Below are 19,424 nucleotides of genomic sequence, written 5' to 3' on the forward strand. Positions count from 1 at the left end.
AACAGGTTGTTGGAATTGTTTCTCAATCGTAATTTAATTATTCATGACCCGTTCCGGATACCTAAAGGATTAACCGAATGTTTTGTGATTCTAACCTGTCGAAAATGGGTCAAATGCGTCGTTAAATGTCCCCGGCGTTTACCACCACGACAAACTTGTGTTGGAAAACACCGGAGTCATGCACAGGGAGGTGTCAAGACAAGACCGGCGTTGGTCACAGCCAATCACATTGCGGCGTTTTCCTCGCAAAACCCACCTTCATCTACAAACTGACCAATCTTGACGAGGGAGGGAAACTTCCGTTACATACACTTCAGCACGTCCATTGTAGAACGCGATTGTTGTGAATTCATCGGCAGGTTTGTTTTAAACCGCGAAAAAAGTTGTTGCGCCCGTCGAGTTTCATCTTAAGCCGCGCCGCAGTCGTTCGAGACTGCTGTCATATGCGAAACGTGGACTCTCTTCGGAATATCCAGTCCACCTTGCGCTTGTGCTAACTAGCCGTAGCTAGCACACGTTAGCTGGCCGCGGTTGGGTTGGTCGAATGGCGACAGACGGGAGCATGTTTTCGACTCGCTTTGGAGGATTTTGCCTTTAAATACGCCACACTTGAGGGGGGGCAGTGCAAGCCCAACCCGCTCGTTATCTCGACGGACTTGGGCTCTCGGAAGGGATTTTGTGGTGTGAGTTACATTGTTTTGTTGGCGAATTCCGCAAGGAGTGGCCCCCTCCAGGATGAATGGCTTCAGTACCGAGGAGGACAGCCACGACGGGCCGCCCGCGCCGCCCCTCTACGGCCAGAGCTGCTGCCTGATCGAGGACGGCGAGCGCTGCGGCCGCTCGGCCGGCAATGCCTCCTTCAGCAAGCGGATCCAGAAGAGCATTTCGCAGAAGAAACTCAAGCTGGACATCGACAAGAGCGTGAGTAATAGTGCAAAAGCGAGGGAGAGAGAGAGAGGGAAAATAAAACACGACGACTTTTCCCCATGTGGGCTCCCCGCTCAGCGAGACATGTTGGCCGGCTGATTGACAGCTAACGTTAAGATACTTCCAATCGGATGCGCAACATGGTGTTTAGTTTTCATAGTCTTCGCTTACTTTTTGGGTCAAGTGAGCTCAGTTGGGCTTTGTTTGTGTCCAGAAGGTTTTTGGTTTGTCGCGTTCTGCGACGTATCAACGAGCGAGTTTAGAGAACGGTGCTAAAGTTAGCTGCTTTAGCACTTCCGAGTCGACTTAGTCCAACTCTCCGGCGAGGACGTTTTGTGCGAATAACACTGGCCTACTATTTTAAAAAGCGTCCTACATTGTCAAGATGTTGAGCTTGACCGCCGCTAACTTCTGCCATGTCATGTTTTTGCAGCCTAAATAGGCAAGCGTAGACTCGATTCGTTTCCACGCGTTTGTTTTTCACTCGAACCGAGTCATGTCTGCTTTGTGGTTACACGGTGACAGTGTTTTGCCACTCAAATATAGAGAAGTGTGAACATATCAGAAGCTTATGCACAAAAGCTGTTTTTAAAACGCATAAAATCATAGATAAAAAGCTGCTTGAAACCAGAAAAGGCTTTTTTTTTTTTTGGGGCTACTAATTGTTGCACACAGTCATTTGTGGTTGGTTGATGACTTGGTGAGAGTGTTTTGCAACTTGAATTTGAATAATTGTGTCAACATTTTAGAGGCTTTTAAGCGCCTTTGTTTTAATGAATGTAAAACGATGTTGCCGCAAAGGCTGTTTGTTTGCACAGGGTCACTGGCTGTGTGCACAAGTTGGTTATTTTAGAAAAGACGATGGGAACACATTTTTGGAGCCTGCAAAGCCTTCAAAATTGACCTGGAAACCTCTATAGACCAAAATGCACTCGAGCATCAACTGTGCTTCCTCGTCGATGGGGCTTGGCCTCGGCAAGATGTCACAAAACATTCAGTGTCCTATGCAAGACTTTAGAACCGCACAATCGATGCTTTCCAGACCCGCCAAATTTTCACATGTCCTCCATCACATGCGGCGAGCCATGTCAAAGGCATGACCTACAGTACATTCACCAAGGTCGCGGGAGGACGGATTGAAAGGAACATTCCAGTAGGCAGTCGGCACTTGTGGCCTAATGGCAAGCTCGCATGCTTCTGTGAAGCACTCGGTGAGCTTGATAGCTAAATCCACAACAAAACACATGCACATGTGGCTGTGATTTTTTTTTTCTTTTTTTTTTAAGCCTTGATACACTCCAGATATCCACTGGGCTTAGTGTGCAGATTTGTCAGCAGGGAAAGTTCCTGTTACACAGCTGCTCGGGAATGTTATGCCACTGTGAACTATACTTGAACGGCATTTCCCTTCCACTTTTTTTTTTGTGTGTATGCGTGTAGGTGCGCCACTTGTACATCTGTGACTTCCACAAGAATTTCATCCAGAGCGTGCGCAACAAGAGGAAGAGGAAGACGAGCGACGATGGCGGCGAGTCCCCGGATCATGACGTGGAGGTGCCAGAGGTAAAGCGTTCCCTTGAGCTCCTGTCCGCACAAAGTGTGAGAGTTCAGCTCGTCGCCGTACCGTTTGGAATGTTTAAAACCTGATCCACATTAGCCGTAGAAACTTGTATACTGTGCTCAAGAAAAGAATTCGTCACTAATCTGGTTGATGAATTTCACGTTGGTTGATGTGTTGATAGTAGTGTTGAAGTTCACTAATCTTTAGGTGAGTTCCGACTGTCTGTGAGGGCGCAATGGTGTTGGTGTGGTGAGATGATTCCAATCCAGGACTCTGGCGCTCTGACTGACCCTGTGTCGCGTCTTCGCAGGTGGACCTGTTCCAGCTGCAGGTGAACACGTTGCGACGCTACAAGCGACACTACAAGCTGCAGACCAGGCCAGGCCTCAACAAGGCCCAGCTGGCAGAGGTGATCGCACATATCACAACCGCAAATCCACCGGAATGCCATTAGGCGACCGCAAATAAGTGTGAATGACGTGTATTTGAAACTACGAGCAGACGGCGATAAATTTGCTCGACCTCGTGAGCTTTGTTGTCCAAACTCGACTACTTTTAATGGCAGAAGGATACTCAGGATTTCAATTGTCGTGTAATAGAACAAAAACAGTTTTGCATCACTCGTGCAATGTGGTTATTGTATGCCAAAATTGAAAACACTGTAGTACAACGTGGACCTTACATGGACTTTCCTCGCACCTACTACGATGTGAAATTGGCTTTTCAGTGCAGGCTCGGACCCGATGCCATGTTGTCCTCGTTATAGGCGTTCCTCGTGGTCAACTGCAGTCCTCGTTGACTTTGACGTACGCGGTGTCGCGGCTCCCACGCGGCCGTAATTGCTCACTGAGAGATTGTTAGACTAATTTGCCGCATCGACAGGTGGACTTTGCGGCAGCTGCCTTATGAAAACCTCCTGTATTCGAGCCAAGCGGCGGGGGAGTTGGCGTCGGGCGCCAACGGCGGATGAATGGCACCCGCCGGCAAGTTGAACGTTTCCCCAGACTCTGGACGTTGTTTTAACGAGCCACGCACGTCATTAATAACGCGGCGGTCCGCAGCCGACAACCGCCCACAGCTGTGCCAGTGTCCCCCATCGTGCTCAGCCGCGCTGAGTGTTTGTTTATTTTTTTACATTTTTATTAAATTTGTCTTTTTTTTTTTTTTTTAAAGCTAAGCTTTGTCCGCTAAGCTCAGGGCGGTTGCTCACTTGCTGTCAAGCACAAGTCAGAAACACCTCTCGGGCAGCACCTGAAAATCCTGACCTACAAATGGCCAATCAGCTAAATAAACATCCATTGAGTGAATGTATTCAGAACAGAAGGAAAGATTTTTGTCCACGGCCCTACAACAACAAAGCTTTAAAAAGCAAAAAGGAGCCACTTTTGCACTGATGGTATCGACAGAGCGGACCGGGGAATTTTCTGTAACCGCGACACAGGTGCGTCAAGTTGAAAAACAAAAATTGCCGGACGAAACTGGAAGAAGCTATGAGATGGGCCGAACCCCGTCCGGGATGAGCCGGCCGCAGATTATTGTCGACTAACCAGCGAAGGGCGCATGCTTCTGACTATCGAATCTTTGTTTCCTGTGCCTCTGCAGACGGTGAGCCGTCACTTCAGGAACATTCCGGTGAACGAGAAGGAAACGCTGACCTACTTTATTTACATGGTGAAAAGCAGCAAGAGCCGCTTGGACCAGAAGGGTGACGGCAGCAGCAAACCACTCGACTGAAACAAAACAACAAAAACACACACGCAGACAGGGGGAAAAAAAAAACACAAGCGATGAACACGACCAGACATGGCGAAACAACCAAAAACTGGATCCTCAATTCAAGTGCATCCCAGGAGGACTTTTTTTTTTTTTTGAGTCGCAGCCATCCATGGGCCATCGTTCCGTTCGCCCGAATGGTTGTGACTCTAGGACCAGGATGCAATTTTGACCGGACATGTGTCAACTGTCCACCATGACAGAAAAAGGCTCACTCTCCCGCCGACAGAATGTCCCCTTTAACCTCGTCAGGAAAGACAACGTCATGTACTTAAAAGACAGAGAAAAAAAAAACTTGATTTGGACCTCAAGCGCCCAGACAGGACTGCTGACATTTGCATGTGGTCTTTTCTCCACCAACATGCGCACTGCAGACAGCTATTGTTAGCACTGACATGCTGAAGGCACTTGGCCCGTTTTTAACCCTCCTGTTATTTTGCGGGTTCCAATGGGCCCATTTTATAAGTTTTAAGTACAATGGATTAATGTGTGTGAACAAGTACAACAGGATTGGATGATCAATAATATATCTAATTCTGAACTAAAAGATGAGATAAGATAAGATAAGAAAACCTTTATTAGTCTCGCAATGGAGAAATTCCCAATTCACAGCAGCAAAGTTATGAATGGAAGAAGTAGAACAACAAAATATAGGAGCTGCTGGAAAGGCAGCCACTCACGCGGCGCCATCTTGAAGTCAAAATAACAAAAATAACACAACACAACACATAGGACACAGACAGTCGTGCAATCTTCACCACTTTCCTGCCTGCATACACTTTGTTGTCTGAAGCAGTTATAGATGAAAGAGGAGAGGATCAAAGTGTCCTTTTACCAGTGGATCAGAGACGTCATGCTGAAAATGTGCACGTCTGCTACAAGCTAAGTTTTGAAAGCAAACACGAAGCTGCAGCGTCCATTGACAAAAAGAGATTAGTTCACTACTCCTGTCCCACGTAATCCGCTTCAACTCCAAGCCGCGACTCCCGGTTCCACATCCGCATCGGCGCTCTGCGCTAACTTGCTATTGAAGACTTCTGGAGACAGCTAAGCTCCAAATGAAACGGCCAAATTTAACTTGTGGAGGCAGGACATCATGACCAAGCTGCTGAATTATTGTCAAGTTTCACACAGAAGTGTGATCATTGCTTGAAAGCCATCCTTATTGGATGTGGCGGGGGGGTTTTTTTTTTTTTTTTCAATTTCCTACAGGTTTTGAATTATGGATTGAATTGACCCAGGAACATTCTTTATGTTTCTTGGAAACAAACCTAACAGGCAGGTTGCAGAGAAGCCTGTACAGAAAAATTTTGTGCTAATTGTTATCAGTGACAGGCTAAAAACCCTCCTGTTATGTTGGGGTCAAATTGACCGATTATAATTTTTTTTTTTTTCCTTAATTAGTGGCTACAGTACATGATTTTTTCCCCCTTTATTGATGACACTTTATGGATAATAGGTAAAATTGACTATTCTATTAATGAGAAATGAATGTAACGGGAGTTTTAAAAGCCCTCTCCAAAAATATTTGTAACCGCTGACATGTTAAAATCATGAGGCCCATTGTTTAACCTTCCTGTTATGTTGCAGGTCAAATTGACCCAATGTAAAAATTCATGTCTTTTTTTTTTTTTAAACTTTTAAGTGTATAGGCTTCAGTACGTGTTTGGGGAATGGGTTTTCCTAATTCTGACCATTTTTAAATAATGGGTGAAATTGACCCAGGATCACTCTGAATTTTACAAGATGGTAAAAAAAAAAAACCCACACATTTTAGTGTTACTTGTTAGCATTGAAACACAAAGCTCTTTGTCTATAACTCGCAGTGACCATTAGCGTCAGCAGAGGGCGCCACAAGTCTGATACCGTATGTGTCTGTCCTATATTTTTTTTTTTAATTATTTTTTTATTTTTGTGTAGTGATTCCAAGCACAATTTTGGGTAACGGGTCAGATTGACCTAAGAATACGATTGCGTTTTCTGAGAAGCCAATGTTAACAGGAGGGTTAAATTATGTCACCGATGAAGAGCGTCTGTCAGCACTGCGCTACGATGTTTCATGCTAGTTTGAAATCTTAGCTAGCTGAGGCTAGCTTTCCTTTGGCGGTAGTTACTCAATGACAAAATTTGAGTGTCCCGTTCAGTAAAAACACTTGTGTTTTTCACTGCGTTGATGCTTGGATACATTTGACAGGTTTTTATTTGAGATTGTTTTTGTTTTTATTCCCCACATTTTCATTTTTGCTGGTAGTTTTCGTTAGGATCACGTAGGGGATAACCATCCGTCTTTATTCACGCGTAAGCGACAACAGCCGTATTAACTTGTAACCTTTGTATTAGAAATCACACTTGTATTTAAATATGGCTGCTTAATGCTCCTGCTAATGCAATGAATAAATGTACAGGCCTATCTATATGTGGGACTGAGTGCTTTTGCTTTTAACTTTTGTTGAACAAGATGTATTCAATGACGCTTGCAATGAACTCCAGCAGTTTCTAAAACACACCACTAGGTGACAGTATTGCTCACCAAACACTTTCTGTTCCTTCATTTGCAGGCTTCCTGGAAAGCGGTGAGTAGTTTTACTTTATTTCGGTTGAATAGCAAATTATGTTTGTGACTCGACTCGTTTAATTAACTCCAGCAGTGACAGTAAGACACCACTAGGTGACACAATTGTTTGCAAACACAGCTATTTTTTTTAAGTGGAAACTTGAAATGGGATGACAAGTTTGACTGTAATTTGGTTTGATTCCAAATCGAGTTTGTCTCTGATTTTCAAGTGTTATGTTTCGAGATGATTCAATGACTGGATCAACAATTAACATTTTTTTGTATTGTATTTTCCCCATACTTTGAAGAGCATTTAATAAAAAAAAAAATACCATTGACATTCTGACCAAACTCCAAATTTGCTACATGTAATCACGCCAGTGAAGGAAACTACTGAAATCTCATATCCCTTCTCAAATTCAGAAAGCATAACACGAATCGGCAATGTTCATTTTTCTTATGTGACGTCTTAATACGTGACGTGATCTTGCGCAAAAATGAGAAACGTCACAAAATGGTGGGAGTCATAAAATTTCAATTTATTATATAGCTTCACGTATAATGTACATTCCCATCCACATTTTGCACAAATCATTGAAGTCGTACTTTTTCTTGTCGTTTGCGAGTGAGTCAAGCTGCGTTGAAGGTGAACAACATTCGAGTGCGTCTATTCAAGCGGACAGTGAGCACGTTGAGGTAGATTCTTATTATACAACAAGGCATACAAAAAAGTCACAATGTTTACGTCTTCTGTCTTGAGTATGGCTTCACACTCGGTGGAAAATATACATGATGTCATTTAGTATTTTCCTTTCGATTTTTTTCTTACGTTATATCCAATGAAATGACTTCACCTTACGCTACCAAACACGACATTCGTACACACAAAACCGAGCAACAGTAGACCAAGAAATAAAATGTGCCAATACAAACACAAAACAAAAGCGTAGCCCCCCATCAAAAAAAGGCAGTTAAAATAATCAACTAGATCCCCGAATAAAATTGCCACCAAAAGGAAGACAGTACAGGTGTTGCAATTTTAAAACGTGGGACAAAAAATGAAAGAATAATTTAAATGTATTGGTTTTGTTTTCAACACATAATTTAAACTTTTTTTCGTGGGTTGTTGGGGACACAGCAAGAAGGAGGGATAAACACAATATTCCACATTTCTTATTAAACAGCAGGAGAGAATATGAAAAGTCCCTTTTTCTTCAAACGGATGACGATGATGCGTTCACGTGCGGCCGTACAAGTGGTTTGGGAGTTATTTTTTTGGGGGGCGTGGGTCATTGGTTGAGCTCCAGAGCCCAAACCTGCTGCGGCCACCCGGTCCGACCCTTCACTTTCTTCTCGGGACCAAACGAGTCCTGTGCTGGACCTTCGTTCTGCACGAGCGACAAAAATGATCATAAGAAGAAGAAACAAAGTTTGTGATAACGTGACAAAATAAGACACAAATATCCCATACACAGTACATACCGTGTTTTAAAAGTGTATTCTACTACGATTTAAAATTATTTTCAAGTATTACCCTCAAAATGTTGTGAACAAATATTCGCATACTTGTTGGAATTTAGCTTGACGTACTTTTAAAAATTTTTTTTTTTTTGCACTGCCCCGTATTTTTATCCACACGTGACGTTCAATGTGAATTAAATTTACGTGTATTTATTGATCTGTTTAAGTATTGTAGACTGTGTGTTTGGCTACTGAAGCGTATATAATTATGTGTCGAATTTCCTGAATATTTCTCTGCTGATATATTTTGAACAAAATTCGTCCTAAATTTCACAGTTGGAAATGCGACAATGTTGTACTTGCAGAACGTGAACTGTGAACTTATGAACGCAAACTCCAGACTTATCATCTCCCCTTTTCAACTCAACTCAACTGTATTATAGAGCAGTGTCTTTCAGATCCAAAGTTCCGAATGGTTTACTTAAATATTCAGTTTTCAGATGGCATTTTATAAAGCAGCCTCCCATTAAGATTAACCCAGTTGAAGTAAACCTCACAAAGTTGTTTGACGAAAAAGTCACATTTAATGTACGCATGTGAACCAGCTCCAGTTTAGTTTTTTTTTTTTTTTTACAGATGTGAGTTTTAAATACCAATGTTCCTTTCAAATCCAATAGGTCGAAAGAAAAAAATATTTTTTAAACTAATAAAACCAAAACAATTTGAAGTTACTATTATTTTCGATTATAAACGTGCAAAGGGGGATCCATTTTAGTTTCCAGATCACGGATTTAAAATAGTCATTTTGTTTTGAGTATCCAGTTTTGAACTGCATTTTTTAAAAATATACCAGACACCTTAGGCAGTTTGAAGCAACCATCCATTAAAAAAACTAAACATTGGCATAGCATCAAGTTGATTTCAGTCACTATTTCACTCACTGTGAAGAACGTAAACTTCCAAATGTAGCCTCTTCCCTTTTCTTTTATTAGATCACGGATTTTGAAAGTAAGTTTTAAACATCAGACTCCCCTGAGAAACACTGATTTAATGCAAACTTTCGTTTCAAGGTCACTGTTGACATAAGATCGTAATGAATTTAATTGGTCTTATTTCGGTTGCAGTGGACCATTTATTTGGGGAATAACGCAGCTGTTAAATTTACTCACTGTAAGCATGCATCACGGGCAGTTACCATTTTCTTTATTGATCCAAATTAAATCATAATAAAGCAGTGTTTTTTTACATAAAAGACTCAGATTCAAAATTAGCCGATTTAAAGCAAGCCTGTGTGAAAAAGCTCCTCATTTACAGTAAGACCAACGAAATTAACTTTCTGTGGCGCGTGTAAAATTCCAATCACTGACCCTTTTCACATCCCCAATTTTCAAGTGTACTTAACTGACCATACACGATTCTGTAATGCGATTTCAATGACCAGCCTCTCTTTAAAAATCAGCCAGTGTAACGCAAACCTCCGTGAAAGGGATGCCCGCGTCGAAAGCAGCGACTCGACAGAATGGAATGAGCGTGCGATTGCGTCCTTTGGCGTGGACCTCGCAAAACGTCCACACTCACCATCTCCCTTTTCCTTTTCAGATCCCGATTCTCAAATTTCTTAATTTCGGCCTTGAAGCCTTCAGTCTCTCCGGCATCCTTGGCCAGCACGTCCATCAGGTAGGCGATGTAGCTGGTGGCCAGGCGCAGCGTCTTGATTTTGGACAGTTTGGTGTCTGCCGGCACGTTGGGGATGCACTCCCGCAGCTCGGCGAACGCCGTGTTGATGCTCTCCGTCCGCCGGCGCTCCTTCTTGGGCCCCGACGCCCGCCGCTTGGCCATGCCGGCCTGCAGGCCCTCCAAGCGGGCGTGGTCGTGCTGCGAGGTGGCGACTGAGGAGGCGGCGGCGCCCGGCGTCAACTCCGCGCCGGCCGGGTAGGGCGCCTGGATGTGGAAGTCCGGAGGCACCTCGCCGTGGTTGAGCACCCAACTCTGGAAGTAGGGCGGGGCGTCCTGGTGGCAGCGCTGCACGAATGGAAAGGCTTCGGGCATGAGGTGGTGGTGGTGGTGGTGGTGGTAGCCCCCGATCAAGTTCATCCTGGCCCGACTTCTGCTGCTGCTGCTGCTCTCGCTTGGGGTCTCGCTTCTTGACCACTTGCACGAGTCATTCACCGCTCAGTTATTTATCCAACATGTCTCATTTTAAAGAAGGGAGAAAAAAAATCACTCGCAACGAAATTTATAATTCCACAAAAGCGCCACTCTTGCGATGTAATTTCCACGGTGAGGCTCCACCGGTTGTTCGGAGAAATTTGACCCGGCAGAAGGTGCGAGGCGGACAGGTTTATAAAGGAGTGCGCGTCCTGGGGGCGCCCAATGCGGTGGAGAATGGGAGGAGTTTGGTGGGGCAGCTCCACAGAAAAGCCAAGCTTCAGTGACGCAATCGCCGTCTGGTTTTGATGAACATGAAATGATTGGTTTCCCCACAACATGTACACACGATCTGACTTTTTGTAGCAACCCTTTTCAAAGGGAAACCTACTTATTGGGAACTGGACACGCACTACTGAAATCACCAACGTGCCCTATAATAATATGATGTAATTATGAATCGTATATGCTATTCATGAGAAGACGCTGAACATGTTAAGGATGTCTCGAAATAAGTCATTGATGGTGACGTGGTACAGTCGCCTGACCTGTGTGCGGGCATTGTGCGATCAGTTCCCACTCGGTGACGGTATGGTTGTGGATGGTTGTTGGTCTGAATGTGTGCCCTGCAACTAACTGGCGACCAGTTCAGGGTGGAGTCTGTCTTCTGCACGAACTCAGCTGAGATGGGCTTCAGCAGACGCCCCTCCCCACACTTCCCCCCTCGCGAACCTGTTCAGGATAAGCAGTGTTGAAAATGGATGGATGGATTTCTCGAAAATAATTAGGAACAGATACATATTACATATTCTATAAATCACTGCCAGTATTTACGTTTTCTAATGATCACGTCTGCAATAGTCTTAGAAAATTGCAATGTCCAGGTCAGATGGACCCTTATGTGTATCTCTCACCTGTTTGGATTTGTTCATGTTTGCAAGCTTCACCGTGGTTGGTAACAATGACGTCATTTTCAGGCGACAACAAGTGACAAAATGGCCACCCCTTGATGGATTAAAAAATTTGTGAAATTTGCAACTTAATTCGTATTAAATAGACCTGAACTTCAACTGAATACCGCAGTTAGACGAATGGGGGCGCACAGAACCTACTGTCAGGATAATTTGTGGCGAGACTCGTCCTCTTAAATTTATTAGACATTTAAAAACAAAGTCATAGTTTGAAACATTTTCAAGATTTAATGGTGAGTTTAAATTTATTTAATGGATATATTTTGTGTGTTTTCTCTCCCATGATCTTAACATTGTGAGTTAATATGCGATGTTTTTGAGAATGGTGAGCGCTTTCGCACTTCTGCCCCCCCCCACTCGCCCCACCACCCCGCTCTTGCTCGCCTTCTGTCCATGCAGGCGTAAAAACCCAAAAGCAACACGATCTCATTACATCGCGTGACCTTGACGCTATTTTCAAACCATTTACGGCCGCGTCTTATCTAAATACAACCATAAATCACGCAGGGTGTGTTTCTTTTTTTTTCTTTCTCCTGCATATATTCCATCGAAGCTGCTCGCTCTTCTTACTGTGTTTACACAGCGCCACTTTGCTGCCTTTTCTTTTAAATAATCATCTGTCACTACGTCCTGTCGAGCCTCTGAGCTTTGTGTTGATGTGGTTTAATTTATTTATTATTTATTTATTCATCTTTTTGCTGGCCAGTTGATTAGGTAAACCTGCACCATGGCCAAGAGCCTATTTGAAAAGGTAATGCTTTTTATGTAATACTAATATGTATATTAGTAACTTATATTTGTATTCATAGTGCTAATATTGAGCCATCAATGTGTTTCTTAAGTTTCCCATGAAAGTAATACAAACTATGCCTCTCGAATTTATTTTATTTATTAATTACAATATTCCCCTTTTCATTTGGCTCATAGTTTCTACTTTTTTTATTTGTAGTATCCTATTTTTTCAAACAATAAAAATACTTATATTTTAAAAAGTATCAATTCAACAACAATATTAAAATATAAATCTTAACCAAAAAAATCAACGCATGCAGAAAATAAAACACGAGGTGCATTATAAATCAATAGTATATTGTAAAAATATAAGTCACGTCGGATATACAAAGTATTAGGACTCAAGAAAAATACAAAAATATTTTAAAATCCACATACAAATTAAATGCATTAAGATATATATTTTAAAAACTGAAATAAAAAATAATGCAGAATAAAGAAACAATAGCTGAATTTAAAAAAATCTAATTTTTAAATAAATGTTTTTGAAATCACAAAATTTGGATATTTGAAAATTTATTACTTTTTTCTTAAAAAACGAACAATAAACAACACATTTGTCACTCTGTGCCGTTATTTTGACATTGCATGTATGAAAAAATGGGAATTTTACATTTTTTTATCAGAAACAGATCATTTAAATCTGTTTCTGATACTATTTTCCCGACAAACGCAGTATTTCCACATGCATGCTTCTAGAATTGTCCCGTGAGTGTTTCACTTTTTCAGATTTTGGGGGATTTGTCCGGCGAGTTGCATCCCCGCGGCTGTCAGCCTGAAGAAGTCCATGCGGCCTCCAGAAAGCAAACCTGACACTGTTGATTAAGACGTCCACTATGCAGGCATGAAATATAAACCTCCACCCCCAAAACAATCTCGCCGTCTTTCCCCGAATCGTTTCTCTCATTCTTTTATTCTCCATCCCATTGCGTCACTTTATTTTTTTTGCCGAAAAACACAAACGCCTTCTCTTGATCTTCTTTTTCGGATTTGATAGCATACCGCGGAGGTGCCGAAAGGGGCGAGTGCAGGCCGCCCCGCCGCCACACCAAAGGACCCCGCCCCCACCACCCCACCCGTTTCCCTGGCATCGCCAAGGGAAACGACCTACATAGGCCGCGAGCAGCCATCTTGGCCGTGTTATGAATTCCCGGCATAATTGTTTGTGTCGTCGCGTCGACGTTTCTATAGACGGCGCTTCCCCCCTCTTCGGAGTGCTTGCCTTCAACTCTTAACATCTCCAAACAAACAAAACATCGGGCCCGTGAGTCAAAGTGTGTTTCCCCAGCCTACAGTACAGCACGCTAGGCTAATTCAATTCAACGCCTTTAATTAGACGCGGCGGCGGCTAGCTCGGCGTTCTGGGAAAAAGCGGTGGCCACGTCATGGCGGCGGCACGTCATGGCGGCGGCGTCTCTTTCAGTAGTTAAAAAAAACTACGTCAAGTTTCCGTCTAAACGCTGCCGCCGTATTAGTTAAGACGGGTGAGTCGGGTTGGAGGAGACTAGCGGTGGCGCCGTTTTGACAGTCGCGGTCGAGTCAACCACCCACGAAAGAAGGGGCTCACCCAGATATGTAAAGTCATAGTATGCCGCGCAAACTGAAAATGTTTTCAGACTCAAAATGTTTTTCGGGAGTTAGCAGGCCTTTTCCTAATTCATGTGCGTTAACGTGTGATTTAATAAAAGTAATGAATGGCCGAATGATACAATCTGAGCTAGTTAGGTCACGACCAGTATTTCGGCAAAGATAAAAATATATATTTTTTCCCAAATCTTAACACGATCAACTGCAACGATACGTAGAAAACGGTAATCGTACTTGTGTAGCTTGACCGAGGGGCGCAAAAATTGGCCAAAGGATCAAAGTTAGCAGACTACTTCCTGGTTTGAAGACAATCATGTTAAAAATCTGTGGATGGTGCATTTTGTTTCTTGGGTGTACTGTTCCATTTTGCGCCAGTGGCAAAAACCTGAGAAGTAAAACCCTGAACAAATTAAAAATGCGTACATTTCAGTTGGAAAACATTGACGTTGTTTTTTTTGGGGGGGGGGGGACAGTCTCTCTAACGTGCTTTTTGCTGCCATTATCATGTCTTAAATGTTGCAAGCTAACTATTCGTTAAGTTGCTAGCTAACCAGGTTATTAGCGAAGTCATTTTTGAGCGTATTCCATAGTCAAGGGGGGGGGGGCAAACAAGGAAAGTCCAGTTGATTCAACCTTTTTTGGATCACATAGACCGTTTTTTTAAAGCGATTTTTTTCTTGATATTGTGACAATAATTTCAAAATGTCATCTGCAATCACGCTTTAAGGCTAAGAATTTAGCATTGATTGTACATAAATTATCTTCCATGGTTACATCATTGCTGTCCAATAAAAAGCATCTCCAAAGTTTGTCAGATGTAATCAAGAACAGTTGATTTTTTTTTTTTAATTAAAAAAAATAAAACACCATCAACAACAACTAAGCCCCGAATCTGGACATGCATGTCTTCTCTTGGACAGCGACGTGATTGACTGCTCTCAAGCTGTTCTCAAGAGAAACTTAGCGCTTTTTGAACTGCTGCTGATCTGCCAGCTTTAGCGCACCGTTTACTTTTACGGCGGCCATTCCACTCCGCGTTAGCTCTCACCTCACCTCCCCTCCCGGCCCGCTTGGCTCTGGCTATCACCGATCATCTCTTCTTAAGCGTATATTTGTATCGCTATGTACATATTTCATACAGCAGGCCCTTGATAAGGACATTTCTCTGATCCTGCAGGACTCGCCCTCTGTAATTCTGCCCGTCCGCAGCCAATAAAGATAAGAGGCCGACGTCTGGAATGCCGCAGGAAGGTGACACTGAGGAGATGGAGGAAAGGAAAAGACACATTGTGACACTCGGTAAGCAACTTCTCAGCTTTTTGTTTTTTTCCTTTATTTATGGTTATTAGCAGGAATTTTATGGTCGTGTCTCTTTCTGCCCTACTTATTTTCAAATATACACCTAAGATCAGCATCTCATAAATTTTACTTGAATTCAATTCATGTATTATTTGTGGTGGTGGTCGTGGGGAGGGTGCTTTAATTTTCTTCTTTAGAAGGCAAATTAGTGCAGGTCGAGCACCTCTGCAGTTAAGTAGTGTGCAGCATTTTGCCTAAAAAGTCAGTTAAATTTTTGGGGGAATCACTTCCATTAAAAAATAAATACATGATAGATCTAGAAAATGAATTTGTTAGGTTAGATAGGATTTGGGAAAAAAAGTTTTCTGACATTCCACCAATTAAAATGTCAAAGTGGATTATTTATACATCGCGTGTACGTCAGTTTAGTAAAAACTGACATAACTTTTAAACTGTCGAATCTTCACAAGTCCACTATACAAAAAATACCAAAGTACACACAATCAACAGAATTTAAAAAAAAAAATCTGAAAATGATTCCGCAAATGTTTTTCACTCCAAAATAACAACTTTTCTTTTTTCACTTGAAATTAAATAACTCAAGTTTTAACATTCATCAGTTTTTTTTTAAGTTATACTTAAATCCCCATAGTAAAAATATGGAATCATTTAGCTAAAAAAAAAAAAAAATCAGTCAAAGCTCAGACAAAAATCAGAAAAGAAGTTCAGGACCTCCATGTATTTCATATTTACCAACCTTTTGCTCATGCACACCTCAATACTCTGTAGTCCGCTATTTTCTGCTACTAAGCAAAATGATTATTGCTACGACACAATTGAATGCTTTTTAAGATAAGAAGATAAGAAAACATTTATTTGTCTCACAATGGAGAAATTCCCAATTTACAGCAGCAAAATTATGAAAGGGAGAAAATAGAAGACAAAAAGTATATCATTAAATATAAATAGGGAGGCAGCATCAAGAACGGCAAAAAAAAAAAAAAAAAAAAAAGTCAAAGGCGTGAAATGTTTGAAATGCGGCCATATAGATATGTGTCGATTCTGCTTTTGTAGCACGTCCTGCTCTTGAGCATCATGCGTGCCCGCGGTCCGGCGGACCACCGGGCAGGCGGGCCGGCCGAGGCTCTAATGATTTCACAGCCGTCGGGCTTTAACAGGGGGTGGCTGCTCTGTGTCAGACGAGCCCGTGAGGATTGCAGCCGGGCTGACAGTCAAAACACCGGCGTAAAGGCTTGACCCCGAGCAAACCTCCCGCTGGAGACGCATCAGGGACCCGCCGTCTCTAAAAGCATTTTTGCCACACACTGCACGAGCGCCACTCACAAATTTTGCTTTTAAGGCAGGCCGGGGTGAAAGGCCCCCTTAAAATTGCTTTGTCGCCTGTCTGAGGACTTTCCCATCCTCAAAATTGGCAAACTTTGGCGGGTCTGCCACAGAATCTCTTGGGGAAAATTCCGCCTCCAAAGTTGGTTTCGCTTTGCACCATGGAATTTGGTAGACATGTCTACTGTGAGCAGACCCACAAAAAAAGTCTCAAGAAGCCATTTCTGTCACAAATCTGCAGGACAGCTCCCATTTGTGAGCCATTTTGGCCATTTCAAGGTCACTCGCACCCTGCGATTTTGTTTTTTAAATTCAGCCCCCAAAGCTGGTTTTCGTTGACCAATATGACATTTGGTAGACATGTCCATCTTGAGCGGACCCACAAAAAGGACTCAAGCCATGCCTGAAAAGACACAGAAAGTCTGCCATTTGGGGGCCTTTTAAGTCATTAGCAGGTCGGTAGCAGAATGGAATCTACATACGCTTTCATTTAGCTACATAAAAGTTAATAGACTTGTCTATCTTGAGTAGACCGACAAAAAAGTCAGAAGAAGCGGTGATTTTGGCCACTTCCAGGTCAGTCATGCCCCAGAAATATCGGGGGAAAACTTGACAACCGAAGCTGCTTCCCATATCTTTACCTCTCTATTAGTAGACCTACAAAAAAGCCATACGCCAAAACGCCCAAAAGCTGACTTATCGGGGTCAATTTTCAAATCAGAAGGACCTTGGAAATTTTTGACTGTTCAGCCTTCTAATACTGGTGTCACTGAGCAACATGAAAGATGGCAGACATGTATGTTCCGATGAGAGCCACAAAAAAGCTTCAAGAAGCCATGCCAGAGAAGATATAGAAGTCTTTTCCTGCATGTCTTCTATTTGCCAGTCGTCAAAAAACTCTGCTGGGTTGAGGCTCAAAGTGTTTTTTTGGGGGGGATGAAATCCAGTAAAATAAATGAGGGGGAAAAAAATAGCAAAGAATTCCTTCTTGTTCTTCCTCCACAGAAGAACTCCTCGCAATGCTCCATTGGGGGTTTGAGGTTCAGTTTACTTCCAAGATTCATTTCACTTCAAATTATTTCAGGTGCAGGGATTTACTTTTATAGTTGGCTCGGGTTATATGATATTACACTTTACTTTTGTCTGCACTCAGTTGTAAGCAAAAAAAAAAAAAAAAAAGTCCCAAGTATTCTTGGAATTTACCATGACGTCATCACCTGATATCTTTTAATATACCGTTGGCGTAGCCGTAAAGATTTTCTTCTTCTCGGCTACAAATACGATGTTACTTTTTGGCATGCGAGAAGTTGTTGAACACGCATCAAATGAAATCTTCGGGTGCTTTACTTCTCATTCTTCTTGCGTTCAGCGCTACGGCGAGATAACCCAAAGAGGTCGTTGCCCGCGTAAAAGTCGGATGTCGCTTTTCCGAAAGGCCATTTATCCAATCAGGAAGAAATGCAGCAACACTCTGGAGGTCATTTGTGCTTTGGACAAAGATAATGGCCCCTAATGGCGGCGGCGGCTAGTTAAAGTGGTCTCGCTTGTTCATTCATACTCTGCACACGTCGCCGGCCAGACTCATTAAAGCCCACGAATGGGTCACAGATGTGCCACTGGGCCATTAGTGTTACCTGGAAGGTCATTTGCATTTCTTTATTTATTTCTCTATTTGTTTTTCATTTGGCTACTCATTTGAACTTGTGAGGTCTGCACAATCAGTGTTCTCAAACTTACATTATAGTAGATCTCCGCCTTTTGTTACAATCAACCACAATATCAAGAATACTATTAGTGCTATTGTTTGCATTTTCAATGAAAAAAAATGTGTACAATAAAATGTCTTTGCGGAATATTTCATCAGAAAAAGGAACCTGGAATTAAAAGAACCCAAAGTGGTTTTCAAATTGCCGTCTTGTTAACGTGTCCTGACTGCTTCCCCTCTTTGCGTGGTCCTGGCCTCAGCTAAAACTCGGCCCTATCTCTCGCCGTCTAAAAATAGCCTCGCAGCTGCGGTGATAGCGTCAGTTCGGCCCCCCGCGGAATGCCGCGACAGGCTCTGCGACTCCGATTGGATGCTTATCAGGACCAACGCCACCTCTGATTGGATGCTTACCGGGGGGCACGGTTGGCACGATGACCTTTGCAGTATCAGCTGAAAGACGCCGTCGCCGGCGTGCCAGCGTGTTGATTTTCGCACCTTTGCTGTTTTTAACTTGCGGAAAGATGTGAAAAAGGAAGCCCATCCAAAAGTGTCCTTGTGATTTCGCATAATGAGAGGAGTCACTGTCCTCTGAAAATCCCCTATCTCCAAATAGATTGAGTTTTGGGGGTTGGGCCAAAATGGATTTTTTCGAATCAAACTAAGCAACGCAAAAAGTGATGATATGCAAGTCAAACTTGGTGGTGTCGAGTGAAAATGTCATCTCCTCACCCCCCCCACCCGCTACCTGTAAACAACAATTATTTTAGTTTTCATTATTTTAATTATTCTTAAAAACGTACCTATTTTTTTGGGGGGGGGGCGGTGTATTGAAGTTTAAAGAAAACTTTGTTTTAGATGAACATTTTAAAAAGCTGACAAATTTTTGAGTGTCGCTGTGTTTTGGTGGTTTTCTCCGAAATCCACCATTTATTTATTTTTTTTGCTTGTCTACTAATTGCAACAAAATCAAGTAAGTCGTTATTTGAGTGAAAAGTATACATTATAAATGTGTACTTGCTGTTGAATTCAAGCGCGCGTCTCCAAATTTTTGTGAGTCTTGTTTTTCTCCAAACTACAACAGACCAATTTTCCCTTCTAAAACTTTTTCATCTCATGTTTTTCCATATTAACATCGGCCATAGTAAATCACAGCATTTTATCTTCCTGAGCTACTTTGTTTATCCCCCCCCCCCTCCAAAAAAGGGTAGGGTGGGGGGAGGGGAGGCCTTGGCGAGTGAAAGTCGATGCACTTTTCCCGAGCAGATGTAATCGTAGCGTGGGAAGCAACGTAGCGCTGATAAG

At 42.6% G+C, this 19,424-nt stretch overlaps 2 protein-coding genes and 1 long non-coding RNA gene across 6 annotated transcripts in view; 2 read left to right on the top strand and 1 right to left on the bottom strand.

Moving 5' to 3' along the window:
- The first annotated feature begins 275 nt into the window (after nucleotides 1-275).
- On the top strand, nucleotides 276-4,554 carry sap30l (sap30-like). Of its 2 annotated transcripts, XM_019858110.1 has the most exons (5): nucleotides 276-921; nucleotides 2,368-2,490; nucleotides 2,799-2,897; nucleotides 4,091-4,247; nucleotides 4,281-4,554. In XM_019858110.1, exons 1-4 carry the CDS (start codon nucleotides 736-738, stop codon nucleotides 4,220-4,222), a joined length of 540 nt encoding a protein of 179 aa, XP_019713669.1. In that variant the 5' UTR covers nucleotides 276-735; the 3' UTR covers nucleotides 4,223-4,247; nucleotides 4,281-4,554. The 2 variants fall into 2 exon arrangements, with proteins under 2 accessions (XP_019713669.1, XP_019713668.1); XM_019858109.1 differs by having other exon boundaries at nucleotides 4,091-4,554.
- Nucleotides 4,555-7,333: 2,779 nt separating this feature from the next.
- On the bottom strand, nucleotides 7,334-10,827 carry LOC109508233 (heart- and neural crest derivatives-expressed protein 1). The gene is made up of 2 exons (XM_019858108.1): nucleotides 9,855-10,827; nucleotides 7,334-8,203 (listed from the first exon to the last, which is right to left on the bottom strand). The coding sequence occupies exons 1-2, from the start codon at nucleotides 10,368-10,370 to the stop codon at nucleotides 8,105-8,107; spliced, it is 615 nt and encodes a 204-aa protein (XP_019713667.1). The 5' UTR covers nucleotides 10,371-10,827; the 3' UTR covers nucleotides 7,334-8,104.
- A 195-nt stretch (nucleotides 10,828-11,022) lies between these two features.
- The window catches only part of LOC109508245 (uncharacterized), a 35,313-nt gene continuing 26,911 nt past the window's right edge, over nucleotides 11,023-19,424 (top strand). For 2 of the 3 annotated variants that reach the window (XR_002166622.1, XR_002166624.1), the window contains exons 1-2: nucleotides 13,474-13,762; nucleotides 14,952-15,073. This is a non-coding gene — a long non-coding RNA (uncharacterized LOC109508245). The other variant, XR_002166623.1, reaches the window with a different exon arrangement.

This window comes from Hippocampus comes, unplaced genomic scaffold (genome assembly GCF_001891065.2).
Source record: "Hippocampus comes isolate QL1 unplaced genomic scaffold, H_comes_QL1_v1.1 scaffold265, whole genome shotgun sequence".
Taxonomy (NCBI): domain Eukaryota; kingdom Metazoa; phylum Chordata; class Actinopteri; order Syngnathiformes; family Syngnathidae; genus Hippocampus; species Hippocampus comes.